Raw genomic sequence first — 21,655 nt, forward strand, 5'->3', positions numbered from 1 at the left:
ACTGATAGCTGATATTGTTTGGAGACTGTACTAGACAATTTAGGCTATATAGGATTTCAGTATCATTATCCTGGGTGCTGCATCACCTAATCTTTTAAATAATAACACAAGCTCCACATTGCACTAACAACTGCTTTCTGAAGAGGAAATAAGATGCACAACCTTATCAAATCACACTGTCACAGCATACACTGAATGATCTGCGCATATCTAGTTTACAAATGATAATTAAAGAAAATGATTAACTGTAAGCCTAGCCATTAACATGTTTGCATTGTCTTTCCAAAGATTTTGACCAACTTTAAAAGAACTATCCAAATAGATAACAGCCTAATGCTGAAGAGTGCTACTCTTTCATGTGGTGAAACTGGGTTTGTAAAGTTATCAAATTAAATTCAAGCACTTTCCAGCCCTTGCAATTGCTTTGCTTAAGACTACTGATTTTATTTTTAGCTTTAACAAAAGCTTTAACAGCCTCAAGCAATGTGGAGTTTTATTCAATATATGAATTCTAATTCATATTTGTTAAAATCCTCTTGTAGATCTCTTGGGTTGAATATGGAGACAAACTACAAAGTTGGAAGCCTTAAAGTTACAGTGATCATCCACCAAACCTTTAGCTTCAGTTCATCAGGAAAGTGTAAAATCAGTGTCTTTTGTCAACTACGCTCCCCAAACAACTCTGGTTAAATCTAGGAACTTTTTGAAGCCAGTACACACATTGATCCACAGGCTCAACAACTACAGCAGTGAATTAAATGACCCACTGAGACGGCAACCGGCGACTGAACTTTGGCTCTTCATGTCTCCTGCACAGAAACATCAGAGAAATCTTAAACTACAAAATTGTTTTGCAAGAACGTCAACTTTTTTGCTCAACTGATCACACGATGATTTTATCCTAGAAGAAATCTCGTACGCATCCATCTGCTATCCCTCGCTGCAGATCCTTTACTTGGCCGCACCGTCGATGATGGAGTTGATGGTGAAGTTGGCCGACTCTGCGCCGGCCTCGCACTCCGCCTTGCCATCGGAGCTGACCAGGGAGTTGATGGACAGGTAGGCCATGGTGGAGTCGTGGCCGCCAGCGCCGCCGCCGCCGGGCAAGAAGGCTGCAGGAAATAAGACAGACAGAGTCCTGATGGCAGATCCACATATGAGAAGAGCACTGAGGAGGCAGGCAACGAGGAGAGCAGCTGTCTCAGACTAGGAATGCACTGATGGCATTTTTTCACCACTGACGGTGAGTATTAATCTGATCCATTATTTTACTCCACTACAGTTTGTTTTCTTTGGTCCAAACTGTAGTGGAAAAGTTGACTTTGTTGCATTTTTGTATTTGGTTCATTTAGCTTAACACTGCCAAATTACAAGCAAACACAGGCTTGTAAACAAAAGTCACATGACTCACAAGTAGCTTGTTTATTGGACAGAGTTTTGGTGACCTGTCAGGGACTTTAGCTAAGAATGATGGACTGCGCTCCTTGCTGTAATTCACCTTCTCTGTTGTTCATACCAGTAAGAACACATGAAGAAACAGCTGAAACAGCTTTCTCTCTGACCAGACGCTCTCTGCTTTGTTCCCTGCCTGCTTATCTATTTTCAGCAATATTTTCCTGTTTTTCCCCGCTGACCAACAATTTTAACAAGTATTTTTTCTGTTGCTGTTCTTTTTTTATCTTTTATTTATTTATTTTTTATTGTTACTGTGGGAAAATGCCAATGGTTAAAGTCAGTGACTCTTCCTCCTGCTCTGACTGTGCTGGCTGCCTTCGGTTATCACAGCAAATTGTTGAACTGGAAGGAAGGATTCTTACACTTTACCAAATTAACCAGGATGAGCAGCTCATTGACACGCTGTTTGAGTCTTCAGCCCGCATTCCTCATGTAAAAACATCTGGTAAAAGTACAGACTCCGACACTACGACCCATACTACGGACCTAGCTGACACTCTCCCCTGGCTTGACCCAACCGCAAATGGACCAGCCGCGGAGGCATCCCCTCCGCCACTCGCTACAGACCCGACCGACACCATCTCCGAGCCACAAGGTGGACTGGCCCCGGAGGCATCCCCACCGCTGCTCGCCACAGATATGGGCTATTGGCACAGCAAGGGTGCTAGACCAAAACTCTCTAATCCTGGTGAGCTGTGGTCAGACGTCGTCCGTCGTAGGGGCAGCGGACGAAACAACAACAAAAACAAGAGGAAACTCCAATACTCTCGTCGGCAAATACCTATCGTCGGTGAAAATCTCGCAATCAAGCCACTACCCAAGCTATCCGGAGCTCGACGATGGTCAACTGCTTTCTCTCTAATGCTACGGTCAGGCGAGTAGCCGAGCTGCTACCGGAGATCCTCTCCAGCCAACAGAACGTGAAGAAGATTGTTGTTCACGCGGGATCATATGACGTTCTCCCCAGGAAACCATATGAGTCTGAACTACTGAAAGAGGACTTCACCCACTTGATGGAGTTGCTAGGCAAGCTGCCTGTACAGGCATTTATCTCAGGCCCCATCCCGACACTCAACAGGGGAGCTGGAACTTTCAGCAGGCTCCTCAGTCTCAACACATAGCTGGCAGATTGTGTTGCTCACAGGGTGAACTTTATTGACAATTTTAACATTTTGTTGCTGTTCTTATTGAATCAGCCCCTCCTAATTTTAGTTTTACGAACGAAGTCAGAGTAGACAAGAAAGGAGGTGGAGTGGCAGCCCTTTATAATAATGTTTTCCAGTGCAAGCAGATATAATTTGGAAAGTTTGCAACCTTTGAATATCTTGCTCTTGTATTGAGATCATCCTCTCGTGTTTTACTTTTAACTGTTTTTTAACTGTATTGACTTTGACTGTCAGGCTATCGTTGGTGATTTTAACATGTTGTTTATCATGTTGACTAAGGACACTAAGGACAGTAGTGCCAGAGAACTGCATTATACTCTGGACAATTTTGGACTGATTCAGCATGTGTCAGGGCCCACCCACTGCAAGGGCCACACACTGGACTTAATTATGTCGAATGGTCTTAATATCTCTAAGGTGTTGGTTACTGATGTTGCTCTCTCTGACCACTACTGTGTTTTCTTTGAGATGACTGTCACTGCTGAGATCCATACCAGGATGTAATCTCAAGACGGTATATCAATGAGAACACCAGCACATCATTTATCCAGGCTTTCTCCACGTCACCTGCTCTCACTTTGGCCTCTGTCAGTGATCTTGTGGATAATTTTAATTCGAAAATTACAAATATTGATGCCATATTGCACCTGCAAAAGTTAAAGCAATCTCTGGTAAGAGAAAGGCACCATGGAGAAATGCCACATTAGTAAAGCTCCAAAAAACAGAGTGCCGGAAAGCTGAACGCAGGTGGCAAAAAACAAAACTCAGGGTTCATCACGACATTTACAAAGAAAAACTATGCATCTACAGTTTGGAATTGAAGAGAGATAGACAATCATTTTCTTCTGACCTCATCAACAAAAATATTAATAATGCACGTGTCTTATTCTCCACTGTTGATAGGCTGACTAACCCCCAAGTGAAAGTAGCCCCTGAACTGCTCTCCACTCAGTCATGTAATGACTTTGCCTCCTTTTTTACTGGAAAGATTCAGAAGATTAGACAAGAAGTCAGCACCTCCATTTCAAGTAAAATTTCTGTCACCTTTGTATTTACACAAAACAAATCTAGCTAACATGTCACAGTTTAATCCAGTTGATTACAAAACACTAGAATAAGTGGTGTTGCATCTAAAGTCTTCTACTTGCTGCCTTGATAGTCTACCGACAAACCTTTTTAAGAATGTTTTTGATTGTATTGCATCAGATTTACTGCATCAACAGTTCCCTTTTATCAGGTGATTTCCCTTCTGAAAAAGAATAACCTTGATGCCTCAATAATTAGTAAATACAGGCCCATATCGAATCTGCCGTTTCTAAGTAAAATAATTGAAAAGGTTGTCTTCCTACAACTTAACAGTTTCCTAACCTCCAACAATACGCTTGATATCTTCCAGTCGGGATTTCGGTCGCACCACAGCACTGCGACCGCTCTAGTAAAGGTTTTAAATGACATTCGTTTTAATACGGACTGCGGAAAAATCTCAGTTCTAGTTTTATTGGACCTTAGTGCTGCGTTTGATACAGTAGACCATGACATACTGGTAGGCAGACTGGAAAAATGGGTAGGGCTGTCTGGCACAGTCCTAAACTGGTTTAAATCTTACTTACAAGACAGAGACTACTTTGTATCTATTGGTAACTGCGTATCTGAGCGAACAAAAATGGCATGTGGAGTTCCCCAGGGGTCGATCCTTGGGCCTCTTCTGTTCAATCTCTACCTGCTGCCACTAGCTCAAATTATGCAAAACAACAGTATTTCCTATCATAATTACGCAGACGACACACAGATCTACATAGCTTTATCAACTGATGACTATGGTCCAATAGACTCACTAAATAAGTGCACTGAACAAATCAATGACTGGATGTGCCACAATTTTCTGCAACTAAATAGAGATAAAACTGAAATAATTGTTTTTGGTGCCAAAGAGGAGAGACTTAAAGTCACTGCTCACCTTGAATCCCTCTCACTGGAGACTAAAAACCAAGTCAGAAATCTTGATGTAGTTATGGACTCTGACCTAAACTTCAACAGCCACATCAAGACAATTACAAAATCTGCCTACTATCACCTTAAAAATATTGCAAGAATTAAAGAATTCATGTCCAAGCAGGACCTTGAAAAACTTGTTCATGCATTTATTTTTAGTAGGCTTTAACAGTGTCTTTACAGGTCTCTCTAAAAAAGCTATTAGACAACTGCAGCTCATCCAGATTGCTGCTGCCAGGGTTCTGACCAGGACTAAGAAAATGGACCACATCAGTCCAGTGCTGAGATCACTGCATTGGCTTCCTGTGTGCCAAAGAACTGAGTTTAAAATTCTGTTGCATGTTTATAAAGCACTTAATGGTTTAGGACCAAAATACATTTCTGATCTCCTTCAATGTTATGAACCCACCAGACCCCTCAGGTCTTCAGGTGCTGGTCTGCTTACTGTTCCCAGGGTCAGAACAAAGCATGGAGAAGCAGCTTTTCGTTTTTATGCTCCTCGTGCCTGGAACAAACTTCCAGAAAATCTGAGGTCTGCCTCCACTTTACAATCTTTTAAATCAGGGCTTAAAACGTTTCTGTTCGCCAGGGCTTTTTAAGAAATCTAGGGCAACACTCATCTGCACTGTAATATTTATTTATTTATATCTTTTTTATTTTCTTTTGAATGTGATTTTAATGCACTTTTCACTTTTCTAATCCTCTTGTTCTTTTATCTTTCTATTTCACTTGATTTGAACTGCACTAGTTTATTTTTTAAGTCTTTTATCTTGTGGATCTCTTGTCTGTACTTTTGCACTTTTTAATTGTAAAATTTTTACCTTTACTGTATTTTTTATTACTCTGTAAAGCACTTTGAATTGCCTCAGTGTATGAAATGTGCTATACAAATAAAGCTGCCTTGCCTTGCCTTGCCATCGGTCCAGACTTCATTTTGTTATGCTAGGCTTTCCAAGCATGAGGAACTGCTGACTATCGGATGTCATCAAAGGTCTTCTTATACCCATAAACCCGTTTTGGGATTGTTTCCTGTAGTTGGTTCGAATGAACAAACCGCACCACAGTTCTCTTGTTAGAGGACTGAGACTTGTATTTTCAGACGTCTTGGTGCCGTTATTTGGTGCCACATGAGTTTGATTGGCATTGTTCTCACCTGGACAAATGAATCGAAATGAATCAATCATCCCGAGAATTTGGGAACATTGTACAAAACAAATAGTTGAGGTATAATACATTTCTCCATGACAGAGATAAGGCATCCTGCTAAGAAAGGCAGAAAATCAGACGGTAGCAAAGAAAGACAAAAGATTTATGTGGACAAGTATCAGAATAGGAATGATAGAAAGACTTAGAGTTACTCTGAATGGAGGCATCACTGTGACCTGGCCTGGTATTTATATGCAGTGAAGACACTACTACTATAGATACTACACATATTTTTGAGTTTTTCATTGGAATACTTCTTGATGGTGTAACTTTCAGTCACCCATGTGAGATCAACATCCCTACCAGCAATGTGTTTGGGTATCTTACCACTTCTAATGTACCTTTACCGAACTGAATTATGCAAAAAAACATAATGGAAAACCACACCATGCTGTCCCAGTGTGAACAGTATGCTTATGCACTGGAAAACAACAGATAGACCTCAAGTCTCTCGCAGGTATCGGGGCTACAAATCTCTTTCTTGGATACTCCTCAAAGTCATTAATATGATAAATTAATATTGCCTCGTGTTCTAGGATAGGTACAGAGTACAGCAGCACACATAAAATAAAAACGTCTACGTAAGGCGAGTAAATAAAAAGGGAGAAGAGAAATACTATTGTGAGACAGATAAACCAGGAGAGTCATATCCAATACATCAGCGCTCCAAAATGAATGGGCCTCTCTGTTAGCGCTGTATTCATCTGATTCTGACCCACAATATAAAATTATTCTTACCAAAGCAGGGGATTTATAGCAGATTGAATCGCCCAGCATTCTTGTTTTCAAAAGGGAAGACAGTAAACACAAAAATGAAAGCGTGAAAGCTCTTTTACAATAAACATGTGAGAAAGCTATGTGCGCCCAGCCATTTTAACACTCATTCTCCAGGTACAGCAGATAGAAACTAATAACACTGTGCTGCTGCCAGCTATAAGACCGCTCAGTGGGTTCATCTGTTTGAAGAGTGATTCTTGAAAGAAAATTTAGTTTTGAATGCCTGGAAAATAACATTACTCCAGGTTTTATTTTTCATGCAATTAGTATATTTTGGCTAATTGATTGATAAGAATTTTAAGCTTTGTTTCCTAGAGTTAAAGATCTAAAGCACTTAGGGAAACAACACTCATTTTAAGGGTTTAAGGATGTCATTCCTATATTTTTCGACACTGGATGTAGGACACTGGCTTTGGGAGAGCGGAGTTCATGTTCAAAAATATTTCTTGGATCGTCTAAAACCATGGGACTAACATGAATTCTTCAACCTGATGGCATTTCCCCTTTGAATAACAGTAGGGTTTATTACATGCTCCTGTAACAAGACACTCAATGTATCATCTGAAGGTTTCATATTGCAAAGCTGCATTTTACTGACCTTATTTTCAGTACATACGCTACAACACAGGACAGTAGACTAATTAAACTACTCTTTCTGGACTTTCGTGATATTTTTTTATCCTTTTATCCTCATTTAAAACTATCCATCTACATGACATGAAGCACTGAAGAACTAACCGATGGAATAACAATCTAGATTTAAAATTTTAGTACTCAGATATTTTTTATTCCACTGTTATTTCACTGTTGTTTACTCCTTCTAATGGCTTAACCGTAGAGATCTTGTAATCTCAATGGGACTCACCTGGTTAAATAAAGGTTTAATAATAATAATAACCCTAGTTGTTTGTCCAAAAACGACAGCAAAGTAGGCAGAACAGAACGAACGTTGGATCATTAGACATCAGATGAACATCTGGTCCTGAACAGGAAAGCTGACCATTGAAAAAAATGTGGCTGCAAAGACAATAACTGAGGACATAATTTTAGAAGCTGGATCATTAGTGAAAATGTAGTTTAAGATCCATCATTTTTGCTTTCTGAGATTTTTGACCACCAAGTTCTCAGCTGATACCCAAAAATGTAAGTTTAAATGTTGAAAGGAAACCTAAGCGGCAAGTACAAACATTTCCACACATATTAACTCCAATAATCATACAGTGTCACACATATCTTAATGTTTCATCAGAATAGCACTTCAATCAGGCCTACACAACGATAATTCAATTAGAGACATTAACGAGAGCCGATGTCCTGAGTTTCCCTGATGCTTCTGACTTGATTGGCTTCATTCAGGCTTGCTCGGCATGTACCGCCCTCCCTCTCTCCCTCTCTCTCTCTCTCTCCTCCTCAGCAGTGGTAGGAGGAGGGGAAAAAAAAGAGTAATTTTTCTCCTCATTAACTTCCTGATTGGTTTCGGACTCAGATTTCTGCCCGTCTGCAGTTTGTCACCAATTCCAAACTGGCAGCCCAATCGTTAATACTAATGTTTGTGTAGCTAAGTGCACACAGGTCTTTTTTCCCAGCGGTCTACTTGTACAGCAATAATACCAAGTGGGTGGGGGGGAGAGGGTGGTCAGGGGCAGCGGCTGTGAATTAGCCAGTTCACTGTTAATTCTCTGCCTGTTCATCAGCAGCAAATCTATGATGTAATTAAAGGCTGAATGCGACGGGACGTGTTAGTTTCACTGGGGATGTTAAATCACGACATGCTGCGGCCCGCATGTTCTGAGCCGCGTCCGACTGTCCTCTGCTTTCTCGTTTAATACAGATTAATGTCGCCGCGCTGAAACATCAGAGAGGCTTGTTCTCAATTAGGTCTTTCACACCCGTTAATGATATGAATAGACTCCATTCGTTCTTATCAATGATCGTTCAGATACACTCTCCAAGCAGGTTAAGTTTCAGTTAATGTGTCCTAAGATTGGACCATACTGACATAAAATGTAACGTACATAGATAGTGAACGGACCTACTGTATGTATAGTGATATGTGTAGCAGTATAGCAGCTATCAGTTGTATGTCTTGTACTGTCCTCTTGCACTGTGTGTGAGATCCTGCTGCTTTTGTATCACGCACGTCAGTAAGTTGTGTGAAACTAAGCTCGTGTTCACACTGTGAGCAACATGATTAACAAGTCAGCAGCAGCTCATTCATTTCCTGTAGAGCTGAGCGACAAGAGGAAACTGATGTGTGGACGGTCCACAAGTTTGTCACCTGAGAAAAGTCAGACAAGGCTTAACTTGTCATCGGCTGTCAACAGCCAATCAGGTTTCCATGCTTCCTTGTTTCCCTACTGAAGTGATTTTGTTTCATGAACAAGAGCAAAATGGATGAGAAGTTGATTCCATTCATTCAAAGCTTCCCTCTACAACTCTTCTCTACAACTTTTGTTTGAAAAACTGCAGGAATAAACGTCTCAAAAACGAGGCTTGAAGAACAGTTGGATCCACCGTTGGGGTCGAAGCTCTGAAGTCATTTTCTTGAGTTTTTGATGTTTATTTTCAGTTAATGCTACCTAATTAGAGCTTGCTAGCTTTTGTTAACTCATCAAAATAACGCAACGTTATGAAAGGCAATAGCAAAACAGCAAAAATAGACAATTTGCCTGTTGAAAACTTTGTAGCTGCAGACTGCTACATAAATACAATTGAAGCCTCTGGCCCCGCCCACAATTGGTCAGAATAGAGCGACCCATCAGCCAAGTTACTTGCCATGTGAACGCACAGTAAGTTGTCAGCACCAATGTCACCAAGGAAAATTTCTGCAAATTTATTACACTTGGCAAATAAAGTATTTCTTATTCAGATTCTGATTATCAAGTAGCAGACATGCACACCTGCACTGGCTAATTCTAGAAGCAAAAATCAAAATAAGCAGTCCAATATCTGATCCAAGTGTACTAATATCTAATATCTATCTATTGTGCATCTACAAAACTGTTTTGAACAAGCAAGTATCAAAAGTTAATATCTTTTCTTATTCTTAACAGCCAACAGTTGCCACAATGAGGCTCAAATTACTGAGCTCATTCAGATTCAATAGGAGAAACTTGTATTTTTCTGCTGTGACAGCTCAGTGCTGTGGCTGAAATGTTACAGATATTGTCTAACACTGTGAGGTTAATGTCACACAGAGAAAAGGTCTTTACACTGATATTTTACAGTTTATCAAAGCTCCTCTGCCATGTTCTTGGCTGTGGTGGAACCAGGAGATCAGACAAGAACTTGGTTGTGTAAAAGTGTAAAACGACTGTGTAACAAGAGAGACTTTACCTGCCGGGGACGTTGAAGGAGAGCTTATTCTCATAAATGAACTTTTGCCCTTTTCCCAGTCACTCAGCACTCTGTATAAGATTTCCAAACTATTAAACAGTCTTTGTGTGGAATAACAAAAGGAAGCTTTTTTAACCTCCCCCTTGTCCTGTTAAGAGAGGGAGGGAGGGAGTGAATGAAGGCGCAATCATTTCTGCCGCTGCCAAGGAGGGGAACAAAAGCCCAGATGTGAGAAGAGATGGTAATTCAGTCTGATCCAGCAGGGATAAGCTCCTTCTGTGGGTCTCATACTCTACACTCATCCACCGTACACAAGGGTCATGTGGGTAGATAACACTTAAGTAAACACACACACATGCACACACACTCACACACACACGATTCTGCACTGTTGTAGTGATGCCTTATGTTAAGAGAGTTTGTAAAACATCTAACAGACCCTAATGCATGAACAGTGTGTGACAATATCTGAAAACAATTAATGCTTCTTACAATTAAATCTTCCAATTAACACAATAAATCATTAAAATGTGCAGCAAATAGTGTAATAATCCCATTAACATAATACATTTCCCATGAATGTAATAAAGGCTTCTTTTTTTTTTTCCGTAATACTTGTAACATTATTGGGCTTTATTGCTTGAACGGGAAGGTTGAAATTTTAAGTTTTAGAAAATCTAAACTGTACTGATTCAATACACAACTGTCATCCATTCACACATTTGGTTATTAACTAACAGTTAAAAGTTAAAAAGGGATGAATGTGTATAGAAGAGGTCGCTGGTGATCTTTATGAACAGCTTACATTGCCACTCACAGTGCTTTAGCATTATATGTAAATATTTTATACATAAAACCTAATATAATAATGATTACATTAACAGGAAAAAGTTAATGGTAGGTTACATCATTACATTAATGGGAAATTTAGTATGTTAACAGGATTATTACACCATTAGCTGCAAATTGTTATCATCCTAATGGTTTATTACATTAATGGGAAGTTATTGCATTAATATTTGTAACTAATGCTCAAACACAATGTGACATTGTTCAGTGCACCTGAAAGTTACTTAAAACCAATCAATTTCAGAGTGTTTCAATGCTATCCAAGAGTACTTAGTGGAAGCTGTTATCACAGGAGCAAAAATTCAACCTTAAGAATGAAGAGTTGCCTGTCACATGACAAGGTTGCCCTGAGATGAAATGGCCCCCATTAAAATGATACGAGCTGTGTCTAAAAAAAATAAAAAAAAATAAAAAAACTGTCCCTGGCCAGTTTGAGAGAGGGTCCCATGTGTGGCCGGGAGGTCCAGCACCGGCTGAGGACGACCCTCGCAGAGACGGACGCTGCGCTCAGTGGAAACGACACGGGCGTCTGGCTCATCATTAGGCCAGCGGCAGGACTTAATGGTCCAGAAAACTCAGTCAAAGAGCAGACAGGCAGGCAGGCGGCTTTCAACACACCAGGCTGAACACTGAACACTGAGCAGTGGAGTCCAGGTCACTGCAGGCCTTCATGATCAACTGCTGCTCAAATCTGAGGTTTTGGATGGCTGTTCATTTCTCTTCTAGGATTTAACTCATATCTGACACCAATATGAACTGACAGCGGTGTTGAAAAGACAAGCAGAGTAACAATAACAAAAGAAGTCATCTGTTTTTGTACCTACACTTCTCAAGCTTGTTTCCAACACATTTAAGTTACGTTATGTGCCTTGGAGTTTTGATTGAATTTAAATCTTCCCAAATACCAATAAAGGCCGATATTTGTCTTTCTGTCCATTGTTGTGTCTCGTTGTCCTCCATGCTAACGCTGCTCAGGCAAGCTGCCATGGTGCCAAGACTATAACCGTTGTTTCAGGTGAATGATGTAAGTTTTACTCACTGTCATGGCAACGCTGACAAATTCCAAATTGAGCGCTCAAATACAAGTCGCATGTAGGGCGCATGCAAGGACCTGATTTTGTGCCACATATCCATGCGGTCCAGATCGGAAATCGAAAAAATTTGACTCCATGACGCTTTTTGCTCTTCATAATGATTAGAAAAAATCAAATATGTGTCACATGTGAATGAAAAATCAGAATTGGGACACTTTCAGCTGCAGTGAAGTGAAGGCAGCCAGAGAGAACTGCTCTTCTTCATGTGAGGCATGTGCCAAAACACCTAGAACCTATGACAGCAACTTTGTCACTCAACTAAAATCTGATTTGGTTCCATCCATTTTAAAGCTGATCGTGTGGTTTTACTAAGAACAAGGAAATGCTCACCAGATACATTTATAACAGAAGGAGTCAAGGCTTCAGGAGTGTAACTGCCAGGAGAAGCAAATGCCACAAGTGCCGACACTTAACTGTGAACGTTGCTCCTACAGTAAGTCTGGCTGCGGTGCCGGAGCTGCTGCTAATTTCAAGCCACATCAAACACCTTATTCACCGAACTAAATATAGAGTCAAATAATAGTTTTTGCATTATCATAAATTCGGCCTATTCATTCTATAGCGTGTGCAGTAAAATCTTCCACGTATTTCTCACTCTCATCTTCCAAATGAAGAGCTGTTGAGACAGTTGTTCCAAGGGATGCAGTCTTTTACACAGCCATCACCGAGGGTCAGAAAACACTTAAATCCCCATTATTGGTTTGGTGTGGAGCTGCAGGGCCAACGCAGGCTGACAGAAGGCATCAGTGCCGGGGTCAAAGGCTAATTAAGCAGAGAGGAACCTCTGCTCCTGCATTGTTAACCAATCTGTCCCCAGTGGAAATGACTGCCGGAGAGGCGTGACACGGCCCTCGTCCCTATGCTAAATCTCCATTTCGGCTACTGTGCCCCATCAACTCACAAAATGGCCTGTCAGTCTATCGTTGGGCCTTTTGACGCGATCCGTCGAAAAGTTATGGATATACAATAATGAGCTGAGGCGGCCGATCAATATTTGCGGGACTTTTCTATCATTACATTTTAAACAAGAGATTCATTGTGAGTCGACAGGGTAAGAAAAATGCCAAAGTAAAGGACACAAGAGGAGTGAAATATATTGCTATGGAAAGGAGGACGCCTCTCGCGGTGCTAAAACTGCCAAATGTGTTTATCCAAGTCGCTCAGCTGTTTCAGAGAGCTGCCAGGGAAACATCATTTGTCAATCCGCTCTGAGCCTCCGCTGCTGCTCACAGCAATGCAAGCAAAGTGACTACAAGAGCATGATTAGATAGGAAGACATCGTGCCCAACTTTATTACACCGACTAAAATTTCAGTTTGCTGTATGCACATTATTATCAGTCAAACAACTTCCACATTATGGACAGCATAAAAGGAGAGGAGAGTACTGTACATCCGGTTTATGACTGAGTGAAGCTGTATTTTACACACCGATTTCATTTCCATACAAGCCCTATGCAGTATTCATTTTGTGATTAGGTATTCATGCTGTGATTAAATGTTTTTAAATGTTATAATAGTGCTGTGATAGTGTGATTGTTGGGATGTTGATTAGCCAGAAATACATCTTAATCTGATACTTGCCTGACAAGTTAGTGTACTGTATGATTGTTCATTTTAACAACTACTTTCTTTGCCCTCCCTCCTCTTGCCCAACCTGCAACTTCACAACTTTCAACCAAAGAGAAAGAACCAAATTTCCTTTTCCTAAGATACTATAGTTGTGTCCTGGTGCCTGAAATTTATTCATTTTAAAGAATCCGAAGTTTGTAACAGCTCAAGATAATGCAAAAAGCATTTTGAACTTTTGGACAGTTTCTCCCCGTGTTATGTCCCACCCAAACATCCTTTTTCAACTGTAAATACGCCGAATTACGGAAGCAAGACACTATCGAAATACCGTTTCCTTGTCACCTAATGGATTCACTGTGTAACCAGACTGTGGGGGAACACAGGACAATGGGAATATCCATGGAGGATTGCATTGTGCCACACATATAAACAGCATAAGCTGTAATATAAGTCAGTGTTAAGCACCATCCCTTTCTTTTCTCTTCAAGCTTCTCAAAGCTGGACAGTGTGACTGTGTGTGTGTGTGTGAGAGAGAGAGAGAAATAGAGAGAGAGTGGAAGAGGACATAAACCACACAGCCCCGGCCATTTAATGTCTCCACAGCCCCAGGCTTGTGTTAATGGTGGTGTTGTACAACACATTACAACGGTGCTTGTGCCCTGAGCAGACAATTACACTGGTATTTAGCCCATCCATAGCGCCGGAGGCTGGGAGGGCAGTTAGCAGGCCGGCAGGCTGGGGAACAGAGCCTGACAGGCCGGGCAGGAGCTTTCCTCTGCTGGCTGGATCCAAGAGGATTCAATCAGCCGCAGGTTAACTGAAGCCCTCTGGGGACAATTTCTCTGCTACTGGCTTTTACTTACAGTTTGGCCCCTGTTCCTCCAGAGCATAGTAATTTCTCAGTGATTATTTCAGCCAATATGCAGTAATAATTTTCTGAAAAATTGCTTATAAGGTAAGATATTGTTGTAAAACTCCAACATCTTGTCTTCTTTAAGACATCTTTCCCTTAAAGTGTGTGATGTTTTCTGAGCTAAATATGCGAGTCTTAATTGATTTTTGCAAAGAAATTACAAAATTGTCTCATCTTTGTCATTAATACAAAGCTAATTTTGGGCTGTTGATGTTTTCATTGTCAGCATGTTCCAGCAGATACACTTGTCTGGGGTAACACTGATGTAGTATGACGGCATCAAATGATGACTTATAACTTTATTGTCTGATTAATAAAAAAGGTAGGCTATATTAACACTATTTTTAAACTAAGGGTGTTCCAGCAACTTAGTGGGTTAAGGTATTTACCATGTGCTCACACTCTCTATACTGTATACTATCAAATAGAGCAGAAAATCCATAATAATAAACTTGAGAGTGGACTGCCAACTGTGTTAAAAAAAAACATACTTGAGGTACCATAGCTTAATGACATAAACAGTCATTTACCTGCCAGATTTAAACAGTGTTGATAGTCAAGATGAATACACTACACCACAACCTAAAACCAAGAGTCTTCTCAAAAACATCTAGCCTTTGCTTTCCTCTCCAGAGGTGAAACACCACAGCGAGCTGAGCGATGGGCTCGGCACGGCGGTGACCAGGGAAATGAACTCTGGCTGCTACATGACATGAAACAGCACTTCCTTTTGAGAGCTCACTTCTTGGGTTAGAAGTGTGATTTGTTTTGGGTTCAATAAATCCCAAAGAGTGAGGGGCCTTTTTGACAACTCCAGCATTAGTGTGGCCACGGGCGTGTGCAGGTATAATAGTGTGTGTGTGTCAAGGGACTTCTTTAAGCCTGTGTATGTGTGTGTGTGTGTGTGAGAGAGAGTGTGTGGGTGCGAGTTTGAAGTAATTTGATCTGAAAGCAGGTAAGGCCCATTTTACATGGGAAACAAAGAAACTTATTGACATCAATCTCTCTGTCGTTTTTTTTCCAGAGTAGGCGGCGGACCTGGGACGACAGAGTTTATACGCAGTAACTCAACTTGGTGTACAGTACAGTATGGATTGAAGCGAGAAAAATCAATAGAATATCATCTAGAAAGATAGTAATGGATTTCTAACTTAATGGGCTCACACAGGTCTATCGATTAGCAGGATTAACATCTGCAATACCTCAACACTCTGATTTGCATTTAAATTACTGTACGCGCTGTGCTGACACGAATATAACAAAACAGACAAACGTATAGCCAGTACGGCGCCGCTCGATTCTGAGGTCTGGCGCAACCCACTGACTCAGGAAAAATACTGTTTTTCACAGAAAGTGAAGGGAACGTGAAAGGAAAGCTTGGTGCCGTGGCTGACAGCTCGCAAACTTTGAACACTTTTGAAATTTGAAAAAGTCTAGGCAAGGGTAAAAAAAAAAAAAAAAAAAACAACATAAACAACGATAGACTCGGCCAAAAGCTGTCTCCTGTAAGACTGAAATGGCCATAACTCATTTGGGGCAGCTCATCTGAGCGTCCCCGGGTAGATCCTAGCAAGGGAGCGGGGCGGGTGGCTGTGGAGGATCAGAGAGAGGGGGGTGGGGGGGTGGAGGGGGTGTAGTGTGAGGTGAGATGTTGGGAGGGCGGCGGGGCGGGGCGGGGTGGGAGTTTGATGGACTGCGCTGTCACCTCCCGCTCGGCGATTTACGGCGGCGGGGCTGCTGACGAGCGCGGGGCAGTAAACAGGCCGGCCGGGGGCGTATTTCACAGGGAGCTGGCTTTTATGAAGAACACCGGGACGGCTCTCCCCACAGCTCCGCCCGGCCCGCCGTGACGGATGGAGAAAGACGCATGACAAGCTTCATCATTGTTTGTAAATCTTAACTGTTCCCGCTCACTAACTCCAGAAGGCAATTTTGCGGAGACAGCGGGGCCTGCGGAGGGGGAGGGCAGAGTGGGGGGGGGGGCGGGGGTGGAGGGGGGAGGAGAAAGGACAGCGTGGCACTCCTGAAGGTTATTTGGATCTCTGTATTTGGCCAACTGATTAGCCCTATCCTGGGCGGGAGATAAATTTGACGGGCCGCTGTTTGGCAGCCGGCTGGAGAGGGAGGGCAGGTAGGCTGAGCGCTCGCAGATATTTCCTCCTGGTGGAGCGATCCGGAGCCGCACACGCCATGTTCAGTCAAATCGAAACAATTCCAGCAACGAAAGGAGGAAGTTTGGCTGCTTCTTGGTTCTCATACTGAAACAAGTCTCTCCACTTTCAATAAAATGCAGCAATATATTCCCTCACGTTCCTTACTTTTGGCTGTTTGCTATTTTGAAGATCTAGGAATTAAAGCTTATTCTGCTGTTGCACTGACTGTATGTCACTAAGGTCACAATAAGTACAGTATGTCACGATAAGAGCAGCTAAAAGTAAAATGTAAAGATAACAGGCAAATTCTCCTCAAGTACCTACTGCACCTTCTGTTAAATAAGTCCAATAACAAGCCAATTAGCTAGAAGCTCAAGAAAACAAAGAGAAAAGATAGCTTCCAAAGACAAAATTACCTGTTGTTATAACATTGTTTAGAATAAGTCAAGTCCAGTCTGTCACATTCACAGCAGGACTGAGTGCTATCTGCTCTGTGGATAAGGTAAGGACACATGACTGAGATGGACATAATGTCAAGGCTGCTCCTTCAGCCAGTCCAAGACCTGCACACACACACACACACACACACACACACACGCAAACACACACACTGTTGTTTCCCAATACTTTTCAATACGTTACATCTTCGGCATAGAGTCTCTTATGAAAATCAGACTGTTCCTTTGGGTCTGTTTTAAATCAGTGGAAGCTTCCTATTAACATACCACACACACACACACACACACACACTGAACCTGGCAGTGGTTGTACCAAGTGGGCACTGGTAAAAATGACAACCCAGGTCACGGCCAAGAAAACTTGCCCTCTCTGCTCTTTATAATAAGATATGCTGAAACCAAATTATTTTATGGGATTTCCATTCTGTAGCTGACTCTGACCTCTGACCTCCCTATCATTATTATTTGTATTATTATTATTTTTTTAAAAGAATAGCAGCAAAGACGGCACCCATTTCTCGGTTTAGGAGAGTTGGTACCACTTTTTAGAGAAGTAATATAATTTCTGATTGTATTGTTAGTTTTAACTATTAAACTGATTTTAATGCTGTTTTTATGCTGCTTTGTTATATTGAGAAAGCGCTATATAAATAAAATGCATTATTATTATTATTATTCTCTGGTGTTGGAGTTGGAGTCGACTAAATGTGGGACCACCCGCTGAGACCCGCGGAGCCTGCTGTTGTCTTGTAACGGAGCGTGGCGGTTCACCGCAGCAGGCGGACTGGGGACCCTCACAGGAAGTGGACAGGTGAAAGTCATAAACAAATACAGGCAGAGGGGGGAGAGGTGGGGGTGCTGGGGTTTCTGCTGCTGGTGGTGTTGGGGGGCGGGGCAGGGTGGGGTGGGGTGGGGTGGGGGAAAGAAAGAAGGATGTTGATGCTGCCCACTCTTCCCCGATTTCCTTTATAATTGAGTGATAATACAATAAAATATCACTGTGTTATGGCCGATCTACCACCACTTATAATTTGCTTATAATTCCTGGAAATGACTAAATCCAAGTCAAACTCCTGCATTTAAAGTAATAATCCACTTTAAACACTTTCATATAAATTAATGTCAGTGTTGCTACTCTTGTGATTTCTATAACACAAAAGTGATCCAATCTATATCCAGTTGATGAAAGCTTTTCCATTTGCTGCTCTAAACACCCGGTGTCTGGTTGCTCTTTTGTGGGAAAAATCCTCTAGTGTGAAGCCTGTGAATTTCAGCCTATGGTTGTGTATCTGTTAACATTACATTAACGATCGCAAATGAGAAATTGTTCCCAGTACGCCTACAGAGTTAAGGGTTAAACAACTGAGCACAATATTATTCATTATTCTTTCATCTTTCATAGAAATATAGAATGGAAGTCAACAGTAAAACAAGTAAGATGATCTGTAGCTCAGCAGCTTCACTTCCTAGGTAGTTAGGTCAGCTCTTTATGTCTCAACATGCTATTTTGTGTCTCATGCTTTGTTTTGCTTCCTTGTGTTTTATTTTGTTGCATACTGTATCGCATCATTTTGTTTTGCGATTGATTGTTGATCAGTTAGATCCTGGTCGGCTCCGTAAAGTCTTTTGAAACAGGCTCGTTGATGAAGGGCTATAGAAATAATAATCCTTTAATTCAACAGATACCCTGGTGCATATTTCACTCATGTCAATTCTCACAGGGTTCCCACACTCATCAAATTCTTGTTTGGTGAAATTCAAGGACTCAAAATTGCCATGTTTTGGAGTAAGATGTGACATCGGTCAAAACTAGACATCATAGAGGCCTCACTTCTTACTCATGATCTTGTCAAGTCAAGAAATCCTGGTGAAATCATTCATTTTAAAGCTGCTGCTGTATCAATGCAAATCTCCACAGGGTTTTCCACAGGATGTGAAGTGTTGATGCTAAGACTGGGAGAGAAATCACGGAGTTTCAAGACCATCCATTCATTTTCAAAAACTTTTAAGACTTCCAAAAATCCACAAACTCTCAGGGATTTTCTAGGCCCGTGGGAACCCGGTTCTCAGTGTGGAAAATAAACAAGACGCAGCATTGGCAATCGGCAGTAAATGCAACACATGCTAACGTGTAGCCGCTATCTCTTTAAGTCAGAACTAAATACAGCGTGAAGTGAAAAAGCTTTACTTTAGACTTATTTATTTTTATAAATTTTATGGCGCCCTTGACTTGAGTGCAGACCTCCCTTGGATGTACTTAACCACGCTCTTGATAAAGTCTGGATAAAACTTTATGGGGCCTGAGAAAGCGTGTGTGTGTGTGTGTGTGTGTGCGTGTGTGTGTGTCACTCACAGACTGCCTTGGTCTCGGAGCAGTTGCTGTCCTCCAGGGTGAAGATGGGAGGGACGTAGGCGGCGGTGCCCAGGCCCTGGCTCAGGTAGGAGGCTGCTGGGTAGTAGGAATGCATGCGGTACTGAGGAGACATGTTGTGGCTCGACAGGATGCCGTCGCCATGGGGCATCTGCTTCACACGGGTAAACACACACACACACACACAGGACATTTTACACACAAGGCCGAAGCTTTTGTCTTAATTTATTGCACAGACAACATCCAAAATATTAGAGACTCCTAAAGATCACAGGTCCAAAGAGCGACAGTCACAAATCCAAGAAAGACTCTATTTCTGGGTAGGATGTCGACATTTTCAAGTGTTGGTGCTGTCTTGTTTGGGTACTTTAAAGCTGCAATATGTAACTTTTTGATATTAAAATAATAAATAAATATGATATTTTATACATTATCAGTGTGTGTCTGTCTGTGACCCTGTGTGTTCAGACCTAAATCACTCCGTTTGCCTGAAATTTGCTTTTCAATGATGCTGGGATGTTTCGGGGTGAATACCATTTCCTGTGGGCGTGTCATGTGGGCGGGGCCAGCAGTGAGTTGGTTGTGGCTTTCAAGGTGAGGCTAGTGGCCACAGGGAAGGGAAGTCACAGCGACAACAACAGTGGCAGAAAGCAGTAAGAAAAGAAAGTACAGCAAAGCTAAACCTGCAGCAGATAAGATCCCTTCAAAAACACGGTGAACATCAGTGTTGCTTTTTTATTTTATAGCAGATTGGCTGCGTTTGCCAGTGCCGTTTCAAAGCAGACATCAAGATGAGTGACAAGTGTCCGAGGAGGGCGGGACTAACACTACACTTCCTGTCTCGAGGCATAAAGTTGCATGTTCTTGGTTTACAAGGTCTTTGCTGCTGCCGCAAAATCACCAGCCTTCTAAATGAGACAGAGCCAACATTTACTATTATTTTTGGAGGAGAGGATACACACACACTTCTCATGTAACCTTATAAACCAATGATTTGTTTCCAAGGCATATTTAAAAAAAAACAACACAAATTATTGCTGAGGTTACTGGAGTGAGTCTCAGACATTCTTCAGCAATGAAGTGTGCCTTTATTTATAAGTTAGGTGTTTTTTTCTAATGAACTAAATGTGGACTTGATCATATATTTGAGGAAGGGTAGAATCTGCAGATAAAAAAAAACATTCAAAATTTTCAGACCCCTGTGTAACTTGGTGGTTTAAGTCTTAAAAGGAATGACATGCTTTATTTATTCCTGTTTTCTTTTATAAACAAAACACACGTGATGGGACTAACCCTTTGTTTACACTGCCAATAATATTGGCTCTTTACAGTGTTCAACCTATGGTAGAATTTGCATTTTCCTAAAATATGTACATAATACCAATGGTGACAATGGTAGACTAAAAAAAATGAAATTGAAATGCACTGAATTTATCGCTCTCTGGGAAACCTTGATTCTTTGTGCACTCCTTGTGATTATTTTCATTCTTTGCCTTCTTTCTGAAGCACTTTCTTTCCACATTGGAAACCTTCAAACAGATTACAAACACTACCGTATCACTCCAGTCACGCTGTTGTTTCCAATGCTATTTCCAGAGCGGTCTATTTGTCAGTAAAATCTGCCACAGCGGACATCTAACCTTTACAGGCCGCAGTTTAACGGCCTAATCTGACAGAAAAAAAAATATACTGTGAGAGAGAATTAGTGGTGGCTGAATTCACGGGTCTGTGGCCTGTTCTAAAAATGGACTGCAACAAGCGGCGCTGGCTTTCTCCAGTCCTCTGAAAACTTTAAAACGAGCTGTCTACTCAGCAGCAAGGCCGCCTCGCAGAGGGTTTTCAATTTCACTTTTATGGAATTTGATTTCTGTCAGCCTGTAATATGTCACCCCGTATTGTCCACACCATCAATTCCCCGACAGCTTTATAAACTGTTATTTAAGCTACACTCAGCTCTTGTATTAGGCCTTGACAAATACAATAGAGATTGGACTGGAATCTTGAAAGTGCACTAAGCTTGCGTTTTGCAGGACACACACCGAACAAAACAGTCTTGCTGGAAGTTGCTCACATAAGGAAACTTTTGTCATGTTTACATAAAAAAGTTAACCACAGTAAACTGTGCTCACAGGTTGCACTACACAGTAACAAAATTGCTAAAATTTCCCATGCAATACCATATGAATTTACAGTTACATAAAAACATACAGTGGTGTGAATACTATTTTATTCCTTAAGCTTGCAGCATTAAAAGTAGGAATACACAAACTCCAGTTGACTGTTGAATTGAGGTTTTATAAACGCTGTCATTTAAT

At 41.4% G+C, this 21,655-nt stretch overlaps 1 protein-coding gene across 1 annotated transcript in view; it reads right to left on the reverse strand.

The window, feature by feature from the left end:
- Window positions 1–951: 951 nt before the first annotated feature.
- dmrt1 (doublesex and mab-3 related transcription factor 1) overlaps window positions 952–21,655 on the reverse strand; it is a 31,271-nt gene continuing 10,567 nt past the window's right edge. The window contains exons 4-5 of the mRNA XM_078285335.1: window positions 19,323–19,494; window positions 952–1,112 (exon numbers count right to left, since the gene is read on the reverse strand). Of these exons, the coding sequence (XP_078141461.1) occupies window positions 952–1,112; window positions 19,323–19,494 (333 nt within the window). The remainder of the gene's footprint in view (window positions 1,113–19,322; window positions 19,495–21,655) is intronic.

Source organism: Centroberyx gerrardi, chromosome 8 (genome assembly GCF_048128805.1).
Source record: "Centroberyx gerrardi isolate f3 chromosome 8, fCenGer3.hap1.cur.20231027, whole genome shotgun sequence".
NCBI lineage: Eukaryota > Metazoa > Chordata > Actinopteri > Beryciformes > Berycidae > Centroberyx > Centroberyx gerrardi.